Genomic DNA, 27,474 nt, shown 5'->3' with positions numbered 1-27,474 from the left:
ATAAATGCTATAAACATACACTTGCCTTTACATAACCTGTCTTCTAAGAGCTGTAGAAGAAGCATTATTAGTTTGAATATTCCTACATTTCTCCATAAACGAACTGATCTTTTCTGAGGTTCAGTTTTTCCATTTCTCTTTAAGTAATTTATGCTACTATTTTTCAACCATGACTTATTAAACTGACAGTTCTGTAGTTCAGTAAAATTCACAACTGTCACCATCTGCTTTCTTTGGAACTGGAATTAGGATTAAAAGAGCAAGTGCCATAAAGCAAGGAAACAAATTGATACATCGCAATACTACATATACTGACAATGATACAGAAAAATTCATTAGACAGTAATAGTACTTTTGGTCATAAATGCCTTCCTCCCCATGCTAGACTTCTTTTTATGTCCTCCTTGCTTCAAGTGGTATGTGTCATTTTGCATCAAAGGGAGTAGAACGATTTCATTTCATCTACTTCTTGGACTTCAATCTTGATTGGCAGTTATGCACTTGCCTCATTTCAGCTACTCTATATGACTATTGTCTTTCACTAGTTTATTCTCAATTCTTGTTATTTGCTGAGTAAACTGTTTATTCCTTTCAGTAAGTGCTATAATTCTTTATTACTTACAATCAACCACTAACATTCTTTATTTCCATAATTGCTACTTCGACATATGGATTCAACTGTGTGGGAGAAAGACTGCATTCTTATTTAGCACTGAAGCAGGTTATAGTTGTAATAACGCTAGAACAGTCGTGCTAAAGTTGTTTCAAGAATGATTGGGCTGTGTTTGTGGGACCCAATACACAAAACACTGATAGCAAGTGATAAACGGTATATTTACATCAAATGACGAATTTTTATTGTGTTCAGGTAGTACTAGATGCTACAGTGACGTCATTTTAACTTTCTGAATTATATAATAATTGCAGAGAAAAAACGAAGAAACATACTCCTTTGTAAAACAAAATGTAAGTAAACTGGAAATACAAGTAAATTTGATTGAAATTCGAATATAAATGAGGGTGAATTGTACAACTAATAGGCAGAAACGTTGATTTATTGTGACATAAATAAAAATTGGGACTATTATGAATAGTTTGTGAGATATCATCCTCTAAAAATTATCATTTTTCAAAACACCATGGCAAATCATTCAGAATATGTAAAGCATAACACCATGTTGTAAATCTTGCAAACTTTCTAGTTTTGCTGTCCTTACCTTTGTAGTAACCTCCATTTTCTATGGATCTTAAACTATTCTTTGTTCTTGGGTGCTGGAGAGGTTACACACAAGGCTGTGTATTCGGCGTGGGAGGCTTTGCTGGGTTGCACTCATTGTCACATATGTGGTAATGAGACAGTTTTCTAGGGTTCTAAGGTATTCTTTGTAACTGCAACGCTTTTGCTCGCTTTGAATGCAATGTAGCCATTGGGAGCAGCAATGTTCAGCTGAAAAAAGAGAGAGAGGCCACTGTTTTGTCCATCTACCCACAGTGTGTTCACCATACATAGCATCAACGACATTTACGCCATCCTTTGATTTGTTGTAGTACTTTGTTATACTTGCTTTTCGCCGCCCTCACAGACCAGTTTCATCATCACACTGCATTGATCAAATAAGTAGTACTGATGTATTTCATTTTGGTACATACAAAAGTAATGTGATATCTTCCTGAATTTCAACCATACTTGAGTACTCTTATTTAGAATTTTTCCAATAAATAGACAACTGGAATTTCAGGCTTATTTTTTTAATCTACCAACAATAGTAACATTGTTATTTTAAGTACTGCTTAGACGATTTAATAACAAATAAACAAATTGTCTAGTGTCAGATTTCTTCCAGACCCTTTTATTCTGTCTACACGATGCATAACAACATTGTCTCCCTTGGGACAAGCTGGCGACTATAATGAGGGAAAATAGAGTGGAATGGAAAACCAGAAGACTTGTAAACTCATTATATCTTAATCAAAAAGTTTCAATTAAAGTGATAGGAGAAAGTACAAACTGGACCGGACTAGGAAAAGGAGTAATACAAGGATGTTGTCTGTCACCTACTCTTTTCAACCTCTACTAGGAAAATATGATTGACCAATGCTCATTAAATAATAAATGCGTAGAAATTGGAGGAAGAAGAGTAGGATGTTTGAGGTGCTTCTAGCTACAGGGGAAAAAGAATTACAGGATTTGGTGGACACCATTGACACTAACAGAAAAAATATGGAATGAAAATTAACACACATAAACATAAGTAGTGGCACTAGGAGGAAATAAGCAAATAAAAATTATGCTGAATGGAGAAATACAAAGAACAGATGCAAACTTTTAAGTATCTAGGAAGCAGGATAGACACCGACTGGAAGTGCACCACAGAAATTAAAACAAGGATAGCAATGGCAAAAGAGGCGTTTTATAAGAAAAGGAGAATTTTCTGCTGCGGTCTGGACAGAGAACTCAGGAAGAGACTCATAAAATGTCTTGTGTGGAGTGTTGTTCTATATGGCGCTGAAACATGGACTGTGAGGAAGAAAGACAGAGAAAGGCAGGAGGCTTTTGAGATCTGGACATGGCGGAGGATGGAAAGAATAAGTTAGATGGACAGAGTAAAACACAGAAAAGACAGTTACTAGATATAATAAAGGGAAGAAAAAGAAATTGTATTGGGCATATATTAAGAAAGAATGACGGAGTGATAAAACAGTTTTAGAAGTTTATGTAGAAGGGAAAAAGGAAGCGAGGAAGGATGAGATTCCAGATACTGAGTAACATGTTGTACGGTACAACATACAGCAGCCTTAAGAAGGAAGCAATGGATCGCAGAAAATGGAGAGGCAAAGGAACTGCTAATATAGCAGATAACTGATGATGATGATGACCAAAATAAAAAAGTTATCGCTCTGACAGAACTGCGCGATTCCTGGAAGACTGTCAAACAGTGACTAACGAAGCAAAACGCCAATCACGACGTGAATGGTTTCTCTCCGATGTTTTAGGAAGCTATCAGAGTGCTCGAGTCAAATTGGGAACTAGAAGAATATAAATCCAGTGAAACAAAAACTAGTAAGTCTCACAGACCAAGCCCAATGGTTCTACAATTAACAGGAAACCTTTTCCACTACTTGCACAAATGGTTCAAATAGCTCTGAGTACTATGAGACTTAATTGCTGAGGTAATCAGTCCCCTGGAACTTAGAACTACTTAAACCTAACTAACCTAAGGACATCACACACAATCATGCCTGAGGCAGATTCGAACCTGCGACTGTAGCTTTCGCGCGGTTCCAGACTGTAGTGCCTAGAACCGCTCGGCCACCCCGGCCGGCACTTGCACAAATCTGATGTTGAAAACTTATTGGTTCAGTTTCAAAATGAAAGAATGCAGAGTTGCGCTAGAGGCAATGCGGATGGCCAGTTGCTGGCAGCTAGTGAGTAATATGTAGTGAATAATATAGTGGTGACTCACTCCGCAGTTCCATCGTCAGCGGGATTCTATTCAGGTAAAGAGGAAATTATTAACAAAGGACCAGTTATCGACTGGTGACGACAATGAGTCTCTCTGAGGTGATGCATGTGGGGTGAGTCCAGAGCAAAGGCAGGATGGGGAGAAAGTGACACCCTTCGACACACACAGCAGCCAGGTCTTCAGACTAAAAATGCTGCACGATTCATTGTAGCGTTCTGGTTGGCAGTATTCTACTGCGTCAAATTTGTTCCTTGATCCAATGCTTTTTTTCTAGTACTATAGCAGTGTTTGCCTCCTTAAACACACACAGAAAATCTTTGGCATTGAGATGGTACAGCATAATGCACAAACAGTGTAGGAATAAAATATCGAGTCTATACATCTTACCTTTATTTTTCATGTGAGAAACATAAAACCCAAGGCCACCATCATCTGATCGATTAGCTCTCGTAACGACTACATACACTTATGCATCTTTGCTGTTGCTGTCCTCATCGTCTGATAGAGAAATTTCAATATTTTGTATGGATTACTGTCTTACGCCTTTTTCTGCGTTCGATCTGGTAATTTCTTACAACATATGGCTCTGTAAATTTAGTGATGCCATTCATGTGCCATCCTTATTCACCAGTCTGTCTGTCATTGTAAATGATTTATTTTACTCTGTGGCATCTGCTTTTATCGAAGCCTGGACAAGTTTAAGCATTCCGTCTTCAGGCCACGAGTGGCCTACCGTGACCATCCGACCGCCGTGTCAACCTCAGAGGACGATGCGGATAGGAGGGGTGTGGGGTCAGCACACCGCTCTCCTGGTCGTAATGATGGTATTCTTCACCGAAGCCGCTATAATCGATGTAGTAGCTCCTCAATTGGCATCACGAGGCTGAGTACACCCCGAAAAATTGCAACAGTGCATGGCGGCTAGACGGTCACCCACCCAAGTGCCGGCCACGCCCAACATCGCTTAACTTCGGTGATCTCACGGGAACCGGTGTAACCTTTGCGGCAAGCCCGTTGCCCTGGACGAGTTTAACGGCATTCTAATGGAAATGTTATTGTGGAACACTTTGATTTCGTGGATGTGGTTCTCTTACATACTGCATCTTCTGTGGCTTGTAGTGTTCCACTGATTCCAGAAATTCTGCTTTTTGCCTATTCTGTTAAAAATTCATTTTAATAGTTTTCGACCAGTTCACTGTTTCGTCTCTCCGTGTGGCAACCGTTGGTGCTTATTTAACTATACAACATAGTACGGTACATTGTGTATTATGAAACAATTACGAGAGCTGACATTTGGTAGCAAATAAGTAAAGAAAAAGTCTTTAAATTTATCTGGATTCATTTTCTAATGGTAATAGACTTTTTTATCTGAAACATCATCATAGCACTGGGCACAAAACCGTTCCTAGAGCTGGCACGAATAATAACTAATCGTCCTCTATTAACCGAGCGAGGTGGCGCAGTGGTTAGCACACTGGACTCGCATTCGGGAGGACGACGGTTCAATCCCATCTCCGGCCATCCTGATTTAGGTTTTCCGTGATTTCCCTAAATCGCTTCAGGCAAATGCCGGGATGGTTCCTTTGAAAGGGCACGGCCGATTTCCTTCCCCATCCTTCCCTTACCCGAGCTTTCGCTCCGTCTCTAATGACCTCGTTGTCGACGGGACGTTAAACACTAATCTCCTCCTCCTCCTCCCTCCTCTATTACCCGTTGGCACACTCACAGTTGTGATGAAGCCACCCTGTGAATCACTTTATTCACTTGTATCAAGAGGCCCCGCATTGTCCCTTTCATTTACAAAGTAAACACGCAGTCTGTATATAAATTCGCGTGCTTGAGATTTCAGCGTAGCAATAAACTCAGAGAATTAATGGGATTCAAACATACACACTCAAACTTGAACGAAGCACTCAGCACCACCCAGCAGTGCGGCAACACTGGGACGTCGTCACGTTAGCATGAACAAAATCTCACGATCCGAATGGCCAGTCGTGGGGGCGCGAAGCACGTGCGCCAAGTGCATTTCAGCTGTCAGAACTCGTCTCTCGCCGTGCGGAGTGTGTGTGAAGCTTATGATCTGCTCTCTGACGCGCACACTGGAGCGCTCCGTGGTCGGCTAATGCGGCGCTCACGCTCACTGCGCCGGCGACGCCGCTGCTCACCTGATGCCGCCGCGGGACGTGTCGTAGTTGAGGAGGCGCGCGCCGTGACGCCAGGTGATGTAGCCCGCCTGCTGCTGCGCCGCCGGCGCCTGGCTCACCACGCACTTCAGCTCGATGGTGCTGCCCTCCTTGTAGAAGCGGTCCTGCACCGCCGGGTCGCCCCGCTCGTCCACTATCTCAACCCGGGGAACTGGCGGACACAAAACGGCCATCAAAGGGCGTCCTCTGTGGATAGCAACTATCTATTTGCGATTCAAATATATCGTAAGATGCAGTTTCAGGTAGGCTTTAAGGTTATCTGATATTAATAATGTCACAATAAAAGCGATTCAATATCTGTATTAAAACTCTATAACAAGAAAAAAAAAACTTTAACTCTATTGGATTTTAAGTTACAAAGGAGTTACGTCAGGGATGCACCCTGTCAAATATGATTCATGAAATATACAGTACTGGACATTAAAATTCCTACACCAAGAAGAAATGCAGATGATAAAGGGTGTTCACTGGAACTGTGATTACATTTTCACGCAGTTTGGGTGCCTAGATCCTTAGAAATCAGTACCCAGAACAACCACCTCTGGCCGTAATAACGGCATTTATACGCCTGGGCATTAAGTCGAACAGAGTTTGGATGGCGTGTACAGGTATAGCTGCTCGTGCAGTTTCAACACGATACCACAGTTCATAAAGTGTAGGTACTGATGTATTGTGACGAGCCAGTTGCTCGGCCACCACTGACCAGACGTTTTCAGTTGGTGAGAGATCTGGAGAGTGTGCTGGCCAGGGCAGCAGCCGAACATATTCTGTATCCAGAAAGACCCGTACAGGACCTGCAACATGCAGTAGTGCATTATCCTTCAGAAATGTACGGTTTCGCAGGGGTCGAATGAAGGGTAGAGCCACGGATCCTAACACATCTGAAATGTAACGTACACTCTTCAAAGTGCCGTCATTGCGAACAAGAGGTGACCGAGACGTGTAACCAATGGCACCCCTTACCATCACGCCGGGTGCTTCGCCAGTATGACGATGATGAATACACGCTTCCAATGTGCGTCCACTCCGATGTCGCCAAACAAGGATGCGACCATCATGATGCTGTAAGCAGAATCTGGATACATCCGTAAAAATGACGTTTTGCCATTCGTACACCCCCCATGAACCATGGACCTTGCCGTTGATGTGGAGGCTTACATGCATCAACGATACAGATAGACGTACCGTAGGTGCAACCACAATAGAGGGGTATCTGTTGAGCGACCAGACAAAGGTGTATTTCCTGAAGAGGGCAGCAGACTTTTCAGTAGTTGCAGGGGCAACAGTCTGGATGATTGACTAATATGGCCTTGTAACACTAACGAAAATGGCCTTGCTGTTCTGGTACTGAGAACGGCTGAAAGCAAGGGGAAACTACAGCCGTAATTTTTCCCGAGGGCATGCAGCTTTACTGTATGATTAAATGATGATGGCGTGCTCTTCGGTAAAATATTCCTGAGGTAAAATAGTCCCCCATAAGGATCTCCGGGCGGGGACTACTCAAGAGGACGTCGTTATCAGGAGAAAGAGAACTGGCCTTCTATGGAGCGTGGAATGTCAGATCCCTTAATCGGGCAGGTAGGTTAGAAAATTTAAAAAGCGAAATGGATAGGTTAAAGTTAGATATAGTGGGAATTAGTGAAGTTCGGTTGCAGGAAGAACAAGACTTTTGGTCAGAGTAATCAATACAAAACCAATAGGGGTAATGCAGGAGTAGGTTTATCAATGAATAAAAAATAGGTGTACCGGTAAGCTACTACAAACAGTAGAGTGAACGCATTATTGTGGCCAAGATAGACACGAATCCCACGTCTACTACAGTATTACAAGTTCGTATGCAAACTAGCTCTGCAGATGATGAAGAAATTGATGATATGTATGAGGAGACAAAGGAAATTATTCAGGTAGAGAAGGGAGACGAAAATTTAATAGTCACGGGTGACTGGAATTCTAGAGTAGGAGAAGGGAGAGAAGGAAACATAGTAGGTGAATATTTATTGGGGCTAAGAAAAGTAAGAGGCAGCCGCATGGTAGAATTTTGCTCAGAGCGTAACTTAATCATAGCTAACACTAGGTTCAAGAATCATGAAAGATGGTTGTATACATGGAATATCTCTGGAGATACTAAAGTGTGTCACATAGATTATATAATGGTAAGATAGAGATTTAGGAACAAGGTTTTAAATTGTAATACATTTCCAGGGGCAGATGTGGACTCTGACCACAATCTATTGGTTTTGAACTGTAGACTAAGACTGAAGAAACTGAAAAAAGGTGGTAATTTAAGGAGATGGGACTTGGATAACCTGAAAGAACCAGAGGTTGTACAGAGTTTCAGGAAGAGCGTAAGGGAACAATTGACAGGAATGGGGGAAAGAAATACAGTAGAAGAAGAATGGGTAGCTTTGAGGGATGAAATAGTGAAGGCAGCAGAGGATCAAATAGGTAAAAAGACGAGGGCTAGTACAAACCCTCGGGTAACAGAAGAAATATTGAATTTAAGTGATGAAAGTAGAAAATATAAAAATGCAGTAAATGAAATAAGCAAAAAGTAATACAAACGTCTCAAAAATGATATCGACAGGAAGTGCAAAATGGCTAAGCAGGGATGGCTAGAGGACAAATGTAAGGATGCAGAGGCTTATCTCACTAGGGGAAAGAAAGATACTGCCAACAGGAAAATAAGAGAGAGACCTTTGGAGGAAGGAGAACCACTCGCATGAATATCAAGAGCTTCGATGGAAACCCAGTTCTAAGCTAAGAAGGGAAAGCAGGAAGGTGGAAGGAGTATATGGAGGGTCTATCCAACGGCGATGTACTTGAGGACAACATTATGGAAATGGAAGAGGATGTAGATGAAGATGAGAGGGGGAATACGATACTGCATGAAGAGTTGACAGAGTACTGAAGGACCAGAGTCGAAACAAGGCCCCTGGAGTAGACAACATTCCATTAGATCTACTGACAGCGTCGTGAGAGCCAGTCCTGACAAAACTCTACCATCTGGTGAGCAAGATGTATGAGACAGGCGAAATACGCTGCGACATCAAGAAGAATATAATAATTCCAATCCCAAAGAAAGTAGGCGTTGACAGATGTGAAATATACCGAACTTTCACTTAACAAGACACAGCTGCAAAATACTAACGTGAATTCTTTACAGACGAATGTTTGGATTCCGTAGAAATGTTGGAACACGTGAGGCAATACTGACCCTACGACTTATCTTAGAAGAAACATTAAGGAAAGGCAAACCTACGTATCTAGCATTTGTAGACTTAGAGAAAGCTTCTGAAAATGTTGATTGGAATACTCTACTTCAAATTCTGAAGATGGCAGGTGCAAAATACAGGGAGCGAAAGGCTATTTACAATTTGTACAGAAAGCGAATGGCAGTTATAAGAGTCGTGGGGTATGAAAGGGAAGCAGTGGTTGCGAAGGGAGTGAGACAGGTTTGTAGCCTATCCCCGATGTTATTCAATCTGTATATTGAGCAAGCAATAAATGAAACAAAAGAAAAGTTCGGAGTAGGTATTAAACTACATGGAGAAGAAATAAAAACTTTGAGGTTCGCCGATGACATTGTAAATCTGTCAGACACAGCAAAGGACTTGGAACAGCAGCTGAACGCAATGGACAGTGTCTTCTTAAGGAGGGTATAAGATGAACATCAACAAAAGCAAATCGAGGATAATGGAATGTAGTCTAATTAAATTGGGTGATTCTGAGGGAATTAGATTAGGAAATGAGACACTTAAAGTAGTAAAGGAGTTTTGCTATTTGGGGAGAAAATAACTGATGATTGTCGAAGTAGAGTGGACATAAAATGTAGAATGGCAATGGCAAGGAAATCGTTTCTGAAGAAGAATAATTTGTTAACATCGAGTAAAGATTTAAATGTCAGAACGTCGTTTCTGAAAGTATATGTATGGAGTGTAGCCATGTATGGAAGTGGAACGTGGACGATAAATAGTTTAGCCAAGAAGAGAAAAGAAGCTTTCGAAATATGGTGCTACAGAGGAATGCTGAAGATCGGATGGGTAGATCACATAACTAATGAGGAGGTATTGAATAGAATTGGGGAGAAGAGGAGCTTGTGGCACAACTTGACTAGAAGGAGGGACCGGTTGGTAGGACATGCTCTCAGACATCGAGGGATTACCAATTTAGTATTGGAGGGCAGCGTGGAGGGTAAAAATCGTAGAGGAAGAGATGAATACACTAAGCAGATTCAGAAGGATGTAGGCTGCAGTAAGTGCTAGGAGATGAAGAAGCTTTCACAGGATAGAGTAGCATGGAGAGCTGCATCTAACCAGTCTCAGGACTGAAGACCATAACAACAACAACAAAGTTCGTCGTGGAGTACACTATCACAGGCGCTCCTGTGTATGATGCAGCGTGAAGGGTAACCGCAGTCATGGTCTCCGAGCTGATAGTCCATGTTGCTGCAAACGTCATCTAACTGCTCGAGCTGATGGTTGTCTTACAAACGTCCCCATCTGTTGACTCATAGATCGCGACGTGGCTGCACGATCCGTGACAGCCATGCGGATAAGATGCCTGTTATCTCGACTGCTAGTGATAGGAGGCCATTGCGATCGAGCACGGCGTTCCGTATTACCCTCCTGAACCTATCTAATCCATATTCTGCAAACAGTCATTGGATCTAGACCAACGCGAGCAGCTATGTTGCGATATGAAAAACCGCACTCGCGATAGGCTACAATCCGACATTCATCAAAGTCCGAAACGTGACGGTACGCATTCATCCCCCTTACACGAGGCATCACGACAACGTTTCACCAGGCAACGCCAGTCAACTGCTGTTTGTGTATGAGAAATCGGTTGGAAACTTCCCTCATGTCAGCACGTTGTAGGTGTCGCCACCGGCGCCAACCTTGTGTGAATGCTCAGAAAACTCAATCATTTGTATATCACAGCATCATCTTCCTGCCGGTTAAATTTCGCGTCTGTAGCACATCATATTCGTGGTGTAGCAATTTTAATGGCCAGTAGTGTATGTTGAGAAAACTCTTGAAAATATAAAGACACGAGTACGTGAGTATCCCTACTGCACATGTTGCTGCAGTTTGACAACGAATTCTATAAACTATCCCCCTGATTTTACCTAAGCCTTGTTTCTAGAATATACTTCCTTCCAGGAACAGTAGTCACTTAAGATATGCAGGAGTAGTGTGGAGTCTGCAACGTGGAAGATTAGGTACTGGCAGAAGTAGAGCACTGAGTCAGCACAGCACTTCCGTGCGAAGGGGAGAAATCACAGTGCAGTGTCCTGATCTTGTGCATAGTTTTAATCTGCAGGAAGTTTCAATGAAAAGGCTGCAACTTTGATGGACATTTGGAGATGGATTTATGGACAGGTAAGGACAAATGGAGCGTGAAAACCAAACTAGATGAACGATCATCAGTTACTGGAAAGATTAAATATATTGAAAAACTGGGGATAGTAATAATAAGTTAATATTTTTTCTATTAAGCTATTACAAGTTGCAACTACAATGTTCTTATACATGTACCTATAACAGTTGGTGGATTTACAACTTCTCTAATACCTACAGCTGTTCTAAATCTTGTTCAAAATTCAATGCACGATGTATCTTCGAACTCCTGGAATCCAGGCCTACTGGTGCACCTGCTTCGCCACATCCCACCATGTACACATCACCAAACGCTCCACGTACATTCTCAATGGACGTTAAGACCCATTCCACACCCAGATGACGCAATCAATCCTGATGTCTGTCTGCAATCTGAGATGTAACATACCTTAATCTTCCACGGCCAACCAAGGCTCACACTCACCATTTTGCTACACAACTGGGGTCCTACACGCCTCCTCCCACCTACATCTCATTTCATGGCTCTCACCAATTGTCATTACAGATTTCAAGATAAATAAACATTTAATCAGTATCAGTTGATGATTAATATTATAGTTTCTGTCTCTATCGAAGCATTATGTAGGTTGTTCAAAAATTCTGTGGTCAAACTGACAGATATGATGACAGAGGCATGAACTGATATATTTTGTTAAGAAACATGAAGCAAAACGTGCAATTGGGTTGTACAGATTATTCAGTTCATTGGGTGTGACTGAGAACAGCATAACGTTAAATGTGTTTCAGTCCTTTAATGTTCATATCACTGTAACAATAAAATTTAAAAAAAGCTGAATAAACATCGGCGCGAAACCTTTATCTGCGTACCAGGGCCTACATTGTGGCTTGTTTGGCATATTTGTGGCTTCTGCAAGAATTATTACAAGTAATTGAGCTACTGAGCCTATAGGGCTATAATTCACATCGATTCTCATTTATTTATAGCCAATGAATTCTAATTGGATGAGCTCCAGCAAGCTTGCACGCCATGTGTAGCGTTCCACGTCATATACTGCGACCCATCAATGAGGCACTACAGCACCGCACGCTGTTCAGTATGTCAGTACGATCGTAACTATATTTTTTGTGAAGAAGTTAGAAGAAGCACTCTTTGTTCATCTCCTTCACCAAAGACGTTCTTATGCATGTTTAGTGCTCTCAGTACGTGTTGCCAACACCTTGTTACCTAACGAAATATATTTCGCTGAGCATTGAATTTCGAAACACACTATATATTTATTATTGTTCCGTGAAAACACAGGAAAAAGATAACTTGGATTTTGCAGCAAGCGCGCCCCGCCTCCCGTCTTCCTCATCGTATTGTCGACGGTGAAAAGTACATAAATAGGGAAAAACCGATGGATTATCCACCCTCGATTGTGGAAAAGCCACATAAACTTTGCTTTCACAAAATCTATCACTCCCTCCAAATTATTCAAATCACATTGAGCATATTCTCAGCCTGTTGTATATTAATCTATAACCAGTTCATCACGTGCACCTCGCTGTGCTACGCCTTTGGTACAATATCGAAAGATTTTACTGCAACTGACTCTTTAAATTTTCAGTGGGCGCCCACTCCTAGACCTCTAAAGTCGACGGAAAAATCTTTTTTCTCAGGTCTAGCCTACCACCACCCACAATCTTTCTCCACATCTGTAAATCTGTTTCTTTCTTTGCTTTCCTTTCTTTTCCTCTTCATTTTATCCCCCCTGTCAACATGGCTCATTGTCGACCCACATTCAGACCTACTTACCTCCAATCCACAATGTTTCTGTAAAAATGATTCAGCTCCATGCACAACCGTCCCTAACTGTTTCTCCTGTCGTGTAGGCCATGTTAACTATCTAATAACTGATCATCCCGTACCTGATGTAATAGTATTGAGGTATAAGCCATTATGATGGACCCATCATATCAGAGACGACAATGTCAGCATGATAACTTCAAAGCTATTAAAATAATCATTCGTTAAATCTATGTGAAACATAATTTATTATTTATTGATATACGTGAAGCCCATTAAGTTTTACAAAATTTTCTTCAACCGGGAAAGAGCATGGTTATCATGGAAAATGCGAATTATAAAACTGAGTAACTATTTTTACCTGAAGTATTTGAAAATTATATAATTTCAATTATTATGTGCATATAACTCTACTCTCTCGTTTCTATAATTTTGTCACTTTAATTCCTACGTGTCATAAATATTATTGTTGTCCATCCAATTTGGGTGTTATTGCAGCTGACTGGTTCTGCACTAATTAATTAACGATAAATTGAAAAGTGAGGTACAAGAAGAGAGAGCAAACGTTGTTCGTCATATTTCATTATGAGGTGTAATCAAACAGAATGAGTTTCTGTTAGTGGTTTCCATGACTTTTGTTGAAGAACATGTTAGAGTCTTGTTTGACTCGTAAATTATGTCTAATGTATTCTACTGTAGACTGTCGAATATGATATACGCTTTCAGATTTTAATGTAATTGCGTGCAAACGTTGATATTCTTGTATGATCCAATTGTTGTTTACTTTCTTTAACTGCGAAAGTCATTTTACTCTGTTTCTCTAATTGTGTCCCCCCATACATCTAGAGGTTTATAATGCATTCTCGCATCTGTAGATAATTTAGTTTTCGTTTATGGAAATGAGGGTGTTAACAATACAATTTCTTGTCTCCTACAATTTCGTCACTAAGTTTACTCCAAACGCTAGCCTGGAATTTGTTAATAGAACCATGTCAAGACAAAGGAAAAATAGCCTTGACAATAACTTTAGTTTTCTCGTTTGTATGGGAGAAACTCGGAAGAACACAGTTCGTTTCGGCTACGGTTGCTGAATTATGCTATTAGTGATAAACTGAAAGAATTGTGCTCGAAACCAGTAATCTATATCACGCTGATGCTTTCGGGTTAACAACCAACATGTAGCAGAAATAAATAACAACGTTAAATAAATAAACGAATGTATAGAGTACAGAGAGTAATAAAATTTTTAGGCTGTACTCTGTTTCCATGACTTAGTAATGAATACATACGAAACATCGAAATAGAGATAAACAATTTACGATGAAACACTCCTATTGCTGTGCAGTGGAATACTCATCGAGTAATTCATCGCGAAAATGAGGTTAGTGGCTGCCATGCGAAACATTACTAGTAAAGAATCTACATCTACATCTACATCTACACTCCGCAAGCCACCCAACGGTGTGTGGCGGAGGGCACTTTAAGTGCCACTGTCATTCCTTTCCTGCTTCAGTCGCATATGGTTCGCGGGAAGAACGGTTGCCGGAAAGCCTCCGTGCGCGATCGAATCTCTCTAATTTTACATTCGTGATCTCCTCGGGAGGTATAGGTAGGGGAAGCAACATATTCGATACCTCATCCAGAAACGCACCCTCTCGAAACCTGGACAGCAAGATACACCGCGATGCAGAGCGCCTCTCTTGCAGAGTCTGCCAGTTGAGTTTGCTAAACATCTCCGTAACGCTATCACGCTTACCAAATAACCCTGTGACTGTCCACTAACGAAGAGTTTTGTGTAATACACAACATGACAAACGAAGTGAAGCGCCCTGACGGCCAGGAATAACCCATGTGAAAGTCTACTGGTTGGGAGGACACGTGATGTTATTTGAGTGAATACGATATCGAGCCAAATTCACAAATAAATTGGCAGTATGAATCCAGATATCAATATAGCGTTGCATCTCCACAGACGTCCGTGGAAACACTGATTCATTCATAAAACTTCTGTATATTCTCCTGAGAAAGCTGACCCGCACCAGTTGTAACTGGTCTTTGATATCCTCGATACTTGCAATGGGACGTATGTGAAGTCAGAGCTGGTCCCACAAATGTTGTATCTGGGAAATTTCTGTGGTTCTTGCTGGCAATGGGAGTAGCTCAATATCAAGCGGAAACTTCACAGAGACACATGACATGTGTGGAAGTGCATTGTCGAGCTGAAACATGGCACCATGAGGGGTCTGGATGTCCGCAACATGTTATTGTGTCCTTAGAATTCCCTCAGTCACCACCAGCCATGGTCTGAAGTCATACTCGATGTCTTTCCACACCATAACGACAGGAGTACCATCACTGTGCATTTCGAAAACCTTACAATAATGTGGCCTCTTAAAAGGTCATCCCCATACTCGATTAAAGTATTCTCCTAGGATTGTGCAGGACTCTGATTAATCGCTGGACAAGATACGACGCCATTCACCAGCAGTCAATGATTCCTGGTCACGCCACAACTCCATACGCAACAGTTTGTCTTGCGGTGTTAATGGCAGCTTGCACGTGGCCTAATAATGTCCTGTTTCTGCAGCTTCTAGCCTCGGATCAGATGGCGGAATGACACAAAACGTTGCAAGTTGTCCGCTACTTGATCTCGGATGGCAGGCGGAGATGTGAAGACCTCCCTTATGATTGTCTGATGTGATCGATCGTAACCTTCAACACAAATATGCATCTCCACATCCGAATGCCGCACAAATCGAAATTATGTCTACAAGTGAAACAGCTACAAGCCACAAGTATGCTTTGACAAGGTTTATTTGTGTGGTGTCACCGCCGGACACCACACTTGCTAGGTGGTAGCCTTTAAATCGGCCGCGGTCCGGTAGTACACGTCGGACCCGCGTGTCGCCACTGTCAGTAATTGCAGACCGAGCGCCACCACACGGCAGGTCTAGAGAGACGGACTAGCACTCGCCCCAGTTGTACAGCCGACTTTGCTAGCGACGCTACACTGACCAATACGCTCTCATTTGCCGAGACGATAGTTAGCATAGCCTTCAGCTACGTCATTTGCTACGACCTAGCAAGGCGCCATTATCAATTGATATTTATTATGTGAAGCATGTGTCATCAAGAGCGATGTTCTACAATTATGGATTAAAGTTAAGTATTACGAGATTTTCGTACTTTATTGCAATTCTCAAGACATTGTCCTGTTCCAGACCTCACGCCGGTCTGCGTGTATTTAGACGCGTGCATTTCGGCCTCCTGTAGCGACACGGTGTTGGCTCTTGAGCCAACACTACAATTTGGATCAAACTAGGAGCAAGTAACCCAAAAAAAGAAATGAGATAACACTACCGTGGGCGGAGCTTGTTAGTACGCATTTCTGCCACTAGAGCGCAACTCATTACCAGTTCAGTGCCGCCTGTGTTGTGGACTTGGCTTGTTCTGTTCATCAGCAGTGGACGGTATTTTCAGACGGCAAGTTTAAGTGAATAGCGTGCAGCTGTGAAATTTTGTTTTTTACTGGATAAAAATGCTGCTGAAGCTGTTTTAATGTTGGAAGCATATGAGTGGTTTGCTCAGTTTAAAAATAGCGACATGCTGACTGATGAAAAACCTCGTTCTGGACGCCCATCAGCTGCCCCAATCGACGAATATATTGAAAAAAATCGAGAGCTTGTGCTCACAGACCGTCGACAGACAATTGATTAACTGTCAGAGAGTAGTGGTTTGTCTTGGAATTCGGTTCAGCGAATTTTATTGGAAGATTTGGGAAGAAGAGGGCTGCTGCCAACGCAAATGTACCAAAAGCTATTCATGTTAGACAGCTTTTGGCTAAAAACGGCATGGTTCCGCTGCTCCAAGCACCTTATTCGCCGGACGTGACTCCGTACAGCTTTTTCTTTCCACTCATGAAAAGGGGTATGAAAGAACACCGATTTCATAACACTGAAGAAGTAAGGGCAAAACGAAGGAAGAGCTGTCAGCCATTTCTAAAGATGATGGCTCTGAGCTCTAAGGGACTTAGCATCTATGGTCATCAGTCTCTAAAGATGACTACAAAAAATGTTTCGAACAGTAGAAGCACCGGTGGGACAAATGTATTAGTTGTAACGAAGAGTATTTTCCCGGTGATAAGGTTACTTTGCAAACAATTTGAAAATGTATAGCTTTTAAAAAATAAATCCGGTTTTTTCGGGTACTCCATCGTATGACTGGTTTCGGATGTTTTGTTGAAAATCCCTCCTCAGATGGTTGTTAAACGTTTCGTTGGTTTTGTCGTTGGGGCCTCGTTTTGTATCCGTTATTGATTTTCTACGCTAGGATAGACCGAAGGAGCACAAAAAGGTTTCCTCCTGTTCTACTGCAGCAAACCTGTAAAACGAGTAACAACCTTCTGGAGATGGGTTTGTAAAAAGAAAAAGTCCGGAAGCGGTTACGGTTCGATTCAAATATACCTTGTTAAACCATACGTGTTGCTGATTCCTGTTTCAGTTACAAACCTTATAGTATTATAGCCATGCTTCTCAAAACGTCAGTTTTTGACAAAGTAGAGATAGTAAGTGATTCGACCAGCTGACCAAATGGAGACACGCAATGGGGTCACCTTGAAACTCTGCCAGGTGCTGGTCTCACATGAGTCCCGTGGCATTTGCGTGTCGTTCACAGTCATCATTCGACATTTCATGCCATTCACGTCCCTTGTAGACTGTACTAAGCATGGTAAAATTACGCACTTTGGTGGCCGTTCTACTGTCACAGACAGTTGGAACTCTGATCATTCATATCTCCAAGTGTATGTGTAGTAAGTTACATAGATGTCCGACCATGTCTTCTGGTTGCTTCCCTTTTTTGGTTTTACAACAATAAGTGTGCCACGTTTTACACGAAACACAAAACTTAAAGCGGTAAATGCTGAATCTGCTAAATGTTTTGCTACGGGAATACTATTAAGTAGTTACGCTACAGCTTTCGTAGCATATCACCATCGTTTGTAAGAGCGAGTTTCTTTCTTTCTTTTTTTTTTTTTTGTTGTATTTACATTGTGGATAGCGCGTTTCTGCTCATATATATAAACACTTTTCTCAGTGAAAATTTTATTTTCAGTCAGCGAATAATTCCCTACCTGCTTACAGTTTCCGCATGTTTCACATATGACTGCTTTTTTCATAGGAATAGGCTCCTCGCACTCGACGTAGGTGGAGGACCGAGAAGAGCCTCCACATGGAATGTCTGTTTACAGAGTGACATGGTGCACATTGGTCCCTCTATCCAGAGACATTCGTCGCTGATTTACACTATAAACATCCCTACCAAAATTGTTCAGCTTTCGACAGCAGCTCATTATGCCATCTTCTTCACTGCTAACAGTAACCGTAGAGGATAGATCAACATGCTATATCTCGAAGTTTACGATTAGCGCCGAGAAACGTCAAAAACCGAAGAACCTGTAACAAATGTGAAATGGAGTGTCCTTTGTATCCGTCATCTACGATGTTGCCGCCAGCAAAATAAACTGATACATTCGATGAAAAAATCTGTAGAATTAAAAATTTAAAACTACAGATTATGTCAAAAATCAAGCTGTATAAGAATGGTACTAAAGACTCATAATTTTAATTTACAGTCACACATATGTTCACTCCAGGAGCTCCATGTGTTGCTACTGTTGTTGAGTGGTAATCGATATGTAGACTGTTTGATGAAACTCTCAACGCTATTCCATCCTGCGAAAGCCTCTTCCTCTCTGAATAGCTATTACCACCTTCGTCCAGTTCAAGTCTCTTACGATATACAATTATTACACTTGAGACCTGTGTCGTTATTAAACTGACGATTCCTTCACACTTGACGAAGTGTTCTGAGAACCTGTCTCGTATTTCAGTAAAGTTGTCCATTAATTCATTTAACTCAGGAATTAGATTCGGTATCATTTCAATAGCTGCCCAACACAACCATCCGTTATTCAATATTCTTTTATAGTATCAGATTGGATAGGTGTCTATTTCCTAGATGTATGTACTGCTTGTCGTCCACAGTTCACTTCCATTCAGGGTTGGACTACAGAGGAATACCTTCCAAACAGACTTTCTAGTATATTAATTTCAAATTGTTTGAAGATTTCTGGATATTTCTTGTGTCTCAGTCCCATTACAAAACAGAAGATAGCTGCGTCTCTGGGGCTTTTCCATTTCTCAGAGACAAAATTCTCCTCACCTAACGTATTCTCATTTTTTCACTTTTTTGTGCATATTAATCGACCGGTTGTCGCATCGCTTAATGATTTTCGAATATCTGAAAGAGTTGTATCTATGCTTTCCGCCTCACTGATCTCAAGTTTTCTAAAAGTCTGTCAGATTGTCATTCTGATACAGGATCCCCTATGTCTTCAATATGACTGGCTTTTCTTCTTCTACCACTTAAATTTTACAGTTGACAAATGCCTCTATTCAGTGACGCTTATCATGCTGTTGCGAATCTGTGGTTAATTCTTCCTCTTTTTTTGGTGTTATTGCTTATTTTACGGTCCATGTATCAGAACTCATCTGCTACTTGTAGTTTCTAATTTTGTAATATAATTCTTCAGGTTTACAATATTTAAGTCGACTACACTGCCATAATGTTATTTTTCTTTTGTTGATTAATATCTTATAAGCTCTCTTCAAGTCACTACCAACTCTCTTCATATGATGTCCGAGATCCCTTTCCGTCCCTGACACTTACAATGTAGATCGCAATCCTTAAATTTAGTATACCCTCACCCAGAACTCCAGTTCCCTTTCCAAATATCCCCTTGGAATCCCTTACAGTTTTGTTAGTATACTGATTCAATACTACGTCTTATTACTTATCAACTACTGCCTTCCTTTCATGTCTTTCAACTCTTACAACTAGTTCCTTTACAACCTGTGAATAAACTTTCGCTACCTTCATATTCTCGACACTGTGAAACTCTTTCTCTAAATATATACATGCTACAGACGTTGCTTCTTAGATAAGTGGCAGTTTCATTTCAGCATAAGGGGTCCCTACATTCTAACAAATCTCCAAGAAGTTCTGCTTCAACCAGTCTTTACACTCTTCTATAAGTACCATTTATGATTTTTTTTTTTTTTTTTTTTTTTTTTTTTTTGTCATCAGTCTACTGACTGGTTTGATGCGGCCCGTCACGAATTCCTTTCCTGTGCTAACCTCTTCATCTCAGAGTAGCACTTGCAACCTACGTCATCAATTATTTGCTTGACGTATTCCAATCTCTGTCTTCCTCTACAGTTTTTGCCCTCTACAGCTCCCTCTAGTACCATGGAAGTCATTCCTTCATGTCTTAGCTGATGTCCTATCATCCTGTCCCTTCTCCTTATCAGTGTTTTCCACATATTCCTTTCCTCTCCGATTATGCGTAGAACCTCCTCATTCCTTACCTTATCAGTCCACCTAATTTCCAACATTCGTCTATTGCACCACGTCTCAAATGCTTCGATTCTCTTCTGTTCCGGATTTCCCACAGTCCATGTTTCACTACCACACAATGCTGTACTCCAGACGTACATCCTCAGAAATTTCTTCCTCAAATCAAGGCCGGCATTTGATATTAGTAGACTTCTCTTGGCCAGAAATGCCTTTTTTGCCATAGCGAGTCTGCTTTTGATGTCCTCCTTGTTCTGTCCGTCATTGGTTATTTTACTGCCTAGGTAGCAGAATTCCTTAACTTCATTGACTTCGTGACCATCAATCCTGATGCTAAGTTTCTCGCTGTTCTCATTTCTACTACTTCTCATTACCTTCGTCCTTCTCCGATTTACTCTCAAACCATACTGTGTACTCATTAGACTGTTCATTCCATTCAGCAGATCGTTTAATTCTTCTTCACTTTCACTCAGGATAGCAATGTCATCAGCGAATCGTATCATTGATATCCTTTCACCTTGTATTTTAATACCACTCCTGAACCTTTCATCTATTTCCATCATTGCTTCCTCGATGTACAGATTGAAGAGTAGGGGCGAAAGGCTACAGCCTTGTTTTACACCCTTCTTAATATGAGAACTTCGTTCTTGATCGTCCACTCTTATTATTCCCTCTTGGTTGTTGTACATGTATATGACCCATTTCCCCCTATAGCTTACCCCCACTTTTTTCAGAATCTCGAACAGCTTGCGCCATTTTATATTGTCGAACGCTTTTTCCAGGTCGACAAATCCTATGAAAGTGTCTTGATTTTTCTTTATCCTTGCTTCCATTATTAGCCGTAACGTCAGAATTGCCTCTCTCGTCCCTTTACTTTTCCTAAAGCCAAACTGATCGTCACCTATCGCATTCTCAATTTTCTTTTCCATTCTTCTGTATATTACTCCTGTAAGCAGCTTCGATGCATGAGCTGTTAAGCTGATTGTGCGATAATTCTCGCACTTGTCAGCTCTTGCCGTCTTCGGAATTGTAAGGATGATGCTTTTCCGAAAGTCAGATGGCATATCGCCAGACTCATATATTCTACACACCAACGTGAATAGCCGTTTTGTTGCCACTTCCCCCAATGATTTTAGAAATTCTGATGGAATGTTATCTAACCCTACTGCCTTATTTGACCGTAAGTCGTCCAAAGCTCTTTTAAATTCCGAGTCTAATACTGGATCCCCTATCTCTTCTAAATCGACTCAGGTTTCTTCTTCTATCACATCAGACAAATCTTCACCCTCATAGAGGCTTTCAGTGTATTCTTTCCACCTATCTGCTCTCCTCTGCATTTAACAGTGGAATTCCCGTTGCACTCTTAATGTCACCACCGTTGCTTTTAATGTCACCAAAGGTTGTATTGACTTTCCTGTACGCTGAGTCTGTCCTTCCGACAATCATATCTTTTTCAATGTCTTCACATTTTTCCTGCAGCCATTTCGTCTTAGCTTCCCTGCACTTCCTATTTACTTCATTCCTCAGCGACTTGTATTTCTGTATTCCTGATTTTCCCGGAACATGCTTGTACTTCCTCCTTTCATCAATCAACTGAAGTATTTCTTCTGTTACCCATGGTTTCTTCGCAGCTACCTTCTTTGTACCTATGTTTACCTTCCCAACTTTTGTGATGGCCCTTTTTACAGATGTCCATTCCTCTTCAACTGTACTGCCTACTGCGCTATTCGTTATTGCTGTATCTATAGCGTTAGAGAACTTCAAACGTATCTCGTCATTCCTTAGTTCTTCCGTATCCCACTTCTTTGCGTATTGATTCTTCCTGACTAATGTCTTGAACTTCAGCCTACTCTTCATCACTACTATATTGTGATCTGAGTCTATATCTGCTCCTGGGTACGCCTTACAATCCAGTATCTGATTTCGGAATCTCTGTCTGACCATGATGGAATCTAATTGAAAACTTCCCGTATCTCCAGGCCTTTTCCACGTATACCTCCTCCTCTCGTGATTCTTGAACAGGGTATTCGCTATAACTAGCTGAAACTTGTTACAGAACTCAATTAGTCTTTCTCCTCTTTCATTCTTTGTCCCAAGCCCATATTCTCCTGTAACCTTTTCTTCTACTCTTTCCCGTACAACTGCATTCCGTCGCCCATGACTATTAGATTTTCGTCCCCCTTTACATACTGCATTACCCTTTCAATATCCTCATACACTTTCTCTATCTGTTCATCTTCAGCTTGCGACGTCTGCATGTATACCTGAACTATCGTTGTCGGTGTTGGTCTGCTGTCGATTCTGATTAGAACAACCCGGTCACTGAACTGTTCACAGTAACACACCCTCCGCCCTACCTTCCTATTCATAACGAATCCTACACCTGTTATACCATTTTCTGCTGCTGTTGATATTACCCGATACTCATCTGACCAGAAATCCTTGTCTTCTTTCCACTTCACTTTACTGACCCCTACTATATCTAGATTGAGCCTTTGCATTTCCCTTTTCAGATTTTCTAGTTTCCCTACCACGTTCAAGCTTCTGACATTCCACGCCCTGAGTCGTAGAACGTTATCCTTTCGTTGATTATTCAATGTTTTTCTCATGGTAACCTCCCCCTTGGCAGTCCCCTTCCGGAGATCTGAATGGGGGACTATTCCCGTATCTTTTGCCAATGGAGAGATCATCATGACACTTCTTCTATTACAGGCCACATGTCCTGTGGATACACGTTACATGTCTTTAATGCAGTGGTTTCCATTGCCTTCTGCATCCTCATGTCGTTGATCATTGCTGATTCTTCCGCCTTTAGGGGCAATTTCCCACCCCTAGGACAAGAGAGTGCCCTGAACCGCTATCCGCTCGTCTTCCCTCTTTGACAAGGCCGTTGGCAGAATGAGGCTGACTTCTTATGGCGGAAGTCTTCGGCCGCCATACCGATTATTTATCAAAATTTAGGCAGTGGCGGGGATCGAACCCGGGACTGAATACGTTTTGATTATGATTCAAAGGCGCTACCCCTACACCATTTATGCTAGAATGGCCTATTAAACAAATGGTACAGTATGACTAAATGCTCTCAACTCCTGCATTATTGGTCTTGACGTTATTACATTACCAGCTAAGTATCTCATGTTTCCTGAGTATGTATGTGTTGCAGTCTTCTATTAGACAATTTCCTCCATCCCTTGTCTTTGTCCATCTCCACCACCTACTTACTCTCTCCACCAACTCCACTATACACTTTCTTCTTCATCCTGATCCTCTCTCAGTCCATCTCATCCTTTCCCTGCTCTCTACCAACCTACTCCTCCCTCTTCTGCTAGCCTGCTCCATCCCCCTGCTTTTTCCTCTTCCACCCATCTCTAATTGCAACTCCTTCTCCCCATCTCTTTGCGAATCTTCTCTTCCTTCTTTCTCTGTCCTTTTTTTCATCTCCTTCTCTCTGCCCATATCCTCCTCTCTCTGTTCATCTTCTCCCCTTTCCTATTGGTGTTCATCTCCTCTTTTCCACTCTCTAAGTCCATATCTTCCTTTCTCTTTCCAGTTCGTCCTCCCTTCTGTCTGTTAATCTCCTCCCCCAACCTCTTTGCTTGTCTTCCCCTCCCCTGTGCTTGTCAAACGCCTTCTCTTTCCTTTCTCTATCCATTTCTCCCTCCACTACATCCGTCCATCTCCTCCTCCTTCTGCGTGTACCTCCTCTTTTCCCCTTGCTGTCTGTGCATATCTGCATCCTCCCTTATCTCTCCATGTTATCGCAGTCACATCAATAAGAGGACAACGGTTCTTACCCCCACAGTACTCGTATTTCTTTCTAGAGTGAAACTAATATGTGTAACACATTTTTCAACAATAGGTAAACCGATTAGGATGAGCTTTTTATCCATGGATTTATCCATGTATAAACATCCGACATATATTTAATATATTTCACTGCGGTTTCATTTTCACTCAGCTCATTGTTTATGACGTGAGATCTCTTAATCCGTGTATGGTTAAATGATATGTGTTTGTAGGTAGATTCAGCGGTGAATGTGGATACTGTCTTTGAAATGTGTTGCGAATAAAGTATAGAAGTAATAAATGAAGATGTCTTACCTGATGTGGCACTTTCACTGCATGAATAGCGGAAATGCGATAAACTTTTTTCCTTTCATCATGTTTTGGGCGTCGTCAGTGAGAAAATGTTTTATGAAGGTTTGACATTATGTGTAACATGTGTTGTAAGACTCTATCTGCTCTCATTCTCAAATCCTGGATGAATTTAGTATGAGTATTCTCGCATCATGATCTGCACTGCTTTTTCACCTCCATACCTTTGATAGGTGGGTGTTCTTACCCCACAGTGATTCTTCCCAGAGAGGAAGTGATATCTGTACCAAGTTCGGTTGAAATTTTTCCAATGGCCTAAGGGGAGGTGTAGAACACACATACATATATACAAGCACTTTTTTGTCATTTATGTGTATTATTAAATTCGGAGGGTATTAGGCCCACTTTGTATATCTTCAATATCTAGCGAAGGGCTCCGTACAAGGTTGCACTACAGAGAAATACGTTCCAAATTATCTTTCTGATATATTAATTTCAAATTGTTTAATGATTTATTGATATTTCTTGCGTCTGCCTTCCATTACAAAGTGGAACATAACTGCCTCTCTCGTGCCTTTCCATTTCTCATAGCGAAAATACTTGTCACCTAACATATTCTCTTTTTTTCATCCGTCTGCATATTAATGGATTGGTAGCCACCTCTATTAATGATTTTCTAAAATCTGAAATAGTTTTACCCTTGCTTCCCGCCTGACTGGTCTAATTCCGTATAGGGAGCCTGTATCTTTCGCGTGTTTGTATAGCTTTACATTTCCCCTCCAGTAATTCCTGCTTTACGAGTTTGCACTACCTGTAAACCTGTTTGTTTTGGATGTCTGTCTCCCGTTTTGCCTAAATCATTTCACCATTTTCAATTTATGCTCTCATTAATCACATTCAGTATATGGTTCGTTATCGTACGATTCCTACTGGGCCTGTCTTTAGCCCTATTTGAGGCTCTGCGACCTCCACTATTCCACCTGGCAAGGTTACCCATGCATCCTATATTGTACTCTGCTCCTTTCTTTCAGTATGTCGTTACCTACTACTCCCTTCGACGCGGTCAACAGAGACTGGTTTCTTCAGCTAACCGGACCACATTCTCTTATTGTCCGATCTTTATGCTTCAGTTTAAATCTTCAATTCATAACCAAAAATTACGGGTGGAACTTTATTCCAGCTTAATCTCTGGTTTTAAAATGTTTATCTTACTCGTATGCAACATATAAACTGCACTCAAAAATCTGTTTGAGTGTTTTGCTGCAGCGTATTTAGAACACAGTCTATAAGCACCGACCCAGTTTTCCGTAACCGTACACAGTACCTCGACTTGTTTCGTTACATGCGTGGCAGCAGACGTATAACTATAAAGTACTAAATGTGAGGTTGTAACGGAACATCGTTACCTTTATGTTTACATTTTGTATTATAGATAACTGACAGTATATACTAAAGATTATTTGATGGTGATTACGGGGAAAGTAATGTTATCAAACCTTTGTAAAAGTACATTGAAATTAATAACTCCGCTTTGATATTATAGTTAAATATTTAACTATTTAAAACTATCGCATCTCTAAAAGTCTGTGCTCTTCCTGAGGATATTATGTTCTGTCATTACGCAAAAGAGTAGTGTTCCGTCATGGAAACGAGACAGGCATTAAGGCTGATGCCGGTCAGGCTTTTCCCTATGTCGTTCCATTTGGAAGCGTATTTTCTGTGAGGAAAAATGTGCAATGGAATGCCCAGTAGACGGCATCGAGATAGGGTTGGCTGGGCAGCCTTGTCGTTTCCGTTTCTTAACCGAGGTATACTGCAGATAGACTGAATGGCAGAGAGAAGCCTTGAGGCCATGTGTTGATGCGCTCGTTAAGATATTTTGGGCCAAAATTGGGCGAAGGCAATAATTAGCACTTACGAAAAAATAAGTCGCCTGAAGTCCATTGTAGCCACGGATACACGACTTTTCCAGACGAACATATTGTGTTGCAAGAACGACACCATCTCACTCTGAGAATGCTTACCAAAGGTAGTCATTATGGCACTGTTTGATCCACCTGATTAATAAGAGAGATGAAGAATCTGCGGAAGTACTTTTGCATTATGTGCTCAACATCACTATTTATGACAAGGCAAGTTACAAATAATTTATTTCCTTATTCTTCCGTCAACAAAATCTGCAATCAAAAGTGCTTTTGATTCAGTATATTGATAGTTAATCACTACAAGTTTACCTTCTTATTTGAAGTACCTAGTTTTAATTTAACTAAATCCTGTCTTGAAATTACATTTTACCGTGCGGAGAACCAAGAATAGTAAATGGTACGGCTGTATGGTTTATTACAATAAAAGAGTGGATGTACACAATTTTGATGGATCACATTATACGGTATTTGATTAAATTTCGCATGTTTTAAATAAATTACCAAAAGTCTCAAGGTTAAAGATGCTTCAGAGTATTGGCAGTTACTAACTTTATTTTTGTATTTGTAACGGCTGTAACACAATGTTTGTAAAGGAAGAAATTTAAGACCTCGTTAGTTTCATTCCGGTACAAAAATCTACAATTAAATTTCAGGAATTACAAATTTATTATGTTCTAAGTTCAACAAAACCACTCAGTTTCAAACTGAATCCCTTCGGAGCGCGGAATCCGGTATCAACAAGTCTAATTACTAGTATTCAGGAGCAAAGTTCAGGAGGTGATTTAATATTGATTCCTGATCCAGTGGTAAACGCTGTCATTACCCCTTTTTGGGGGACATTAACTAGCAGAACGATAATTATAGGTAACAGTGAAGTGAAGCGTATACTTTTCTTGTGGACACAACGACCTCAGAGTTTGCTCACTAAACTTCCGAGAAAAAAATACGATGGCCTAATTAATAGTCAGACAGGTACAAACGCGGTTAACATCAGTAACAGCGTTCAGTTTACTCTTACATAGTGTTCATGGTGTAACATTATTAGTGTTAGTAGCGAGTTCCAAGTTATATGCCACAACAGACAGCCAATATTCAAGCAAGATCACACGGCTTAATAGGCGAGACACAATAAAAGAGAATAAGCAGACGCTATAATCACGAATAGAAAACAGTGTGTAGGGACGTTATAAGGTCCTTAGGAAAAGTTTTTTATTTAGAAACATTATC

The 27,474-nt window shown here is 41.1% G+C and overlaps 1 protein-coding gene across 3 annotated transcripts in view; it reads right to left on the bottom strand.

Moving 5' to 3' along the window:
• Window positions 1-27,474, bottom strand: part of LOC124801555 (nectin-4-like) — a 468,485-nt gene that overhangs the window by 58,528 nt on the left and 382,483 nt on the right. For all 3 annotated transcript variants that reach the window (XM_047263083.1, XM_047263082.1, XM_047263085.1), the window contains exon 5: window positions 5,630-5,819. In XM_047263083.1, coding sequence (XP_047119039.1) covers window positions 5,630-5,819 — 190 coding nt within the window. The remainder of the gene's footprint in view (window positions 1-5,629; window positions 5,820-27,474) is intronic.

This window comes from Schistocerca piceifrons, chromosome 1 (assembly GCF_021461385.2).
Source record: "Schistocerca piceifrons isolate TAMUIC-IGC-003096 chromosome 1, iqSchPice1.1, whole genome shotgun sequence".
NCBI lineage: Eukaryota > Metazoa > Arthropoda > Insecta > Orthoptera > Acrididae > Schistocerca > Schistocerca piceifrons.
The sequence above is the reverse complement of the archived record's forward strand: the minus strand, read 5'-3'. Positions and strand labels throughout refer to the sequence as shown.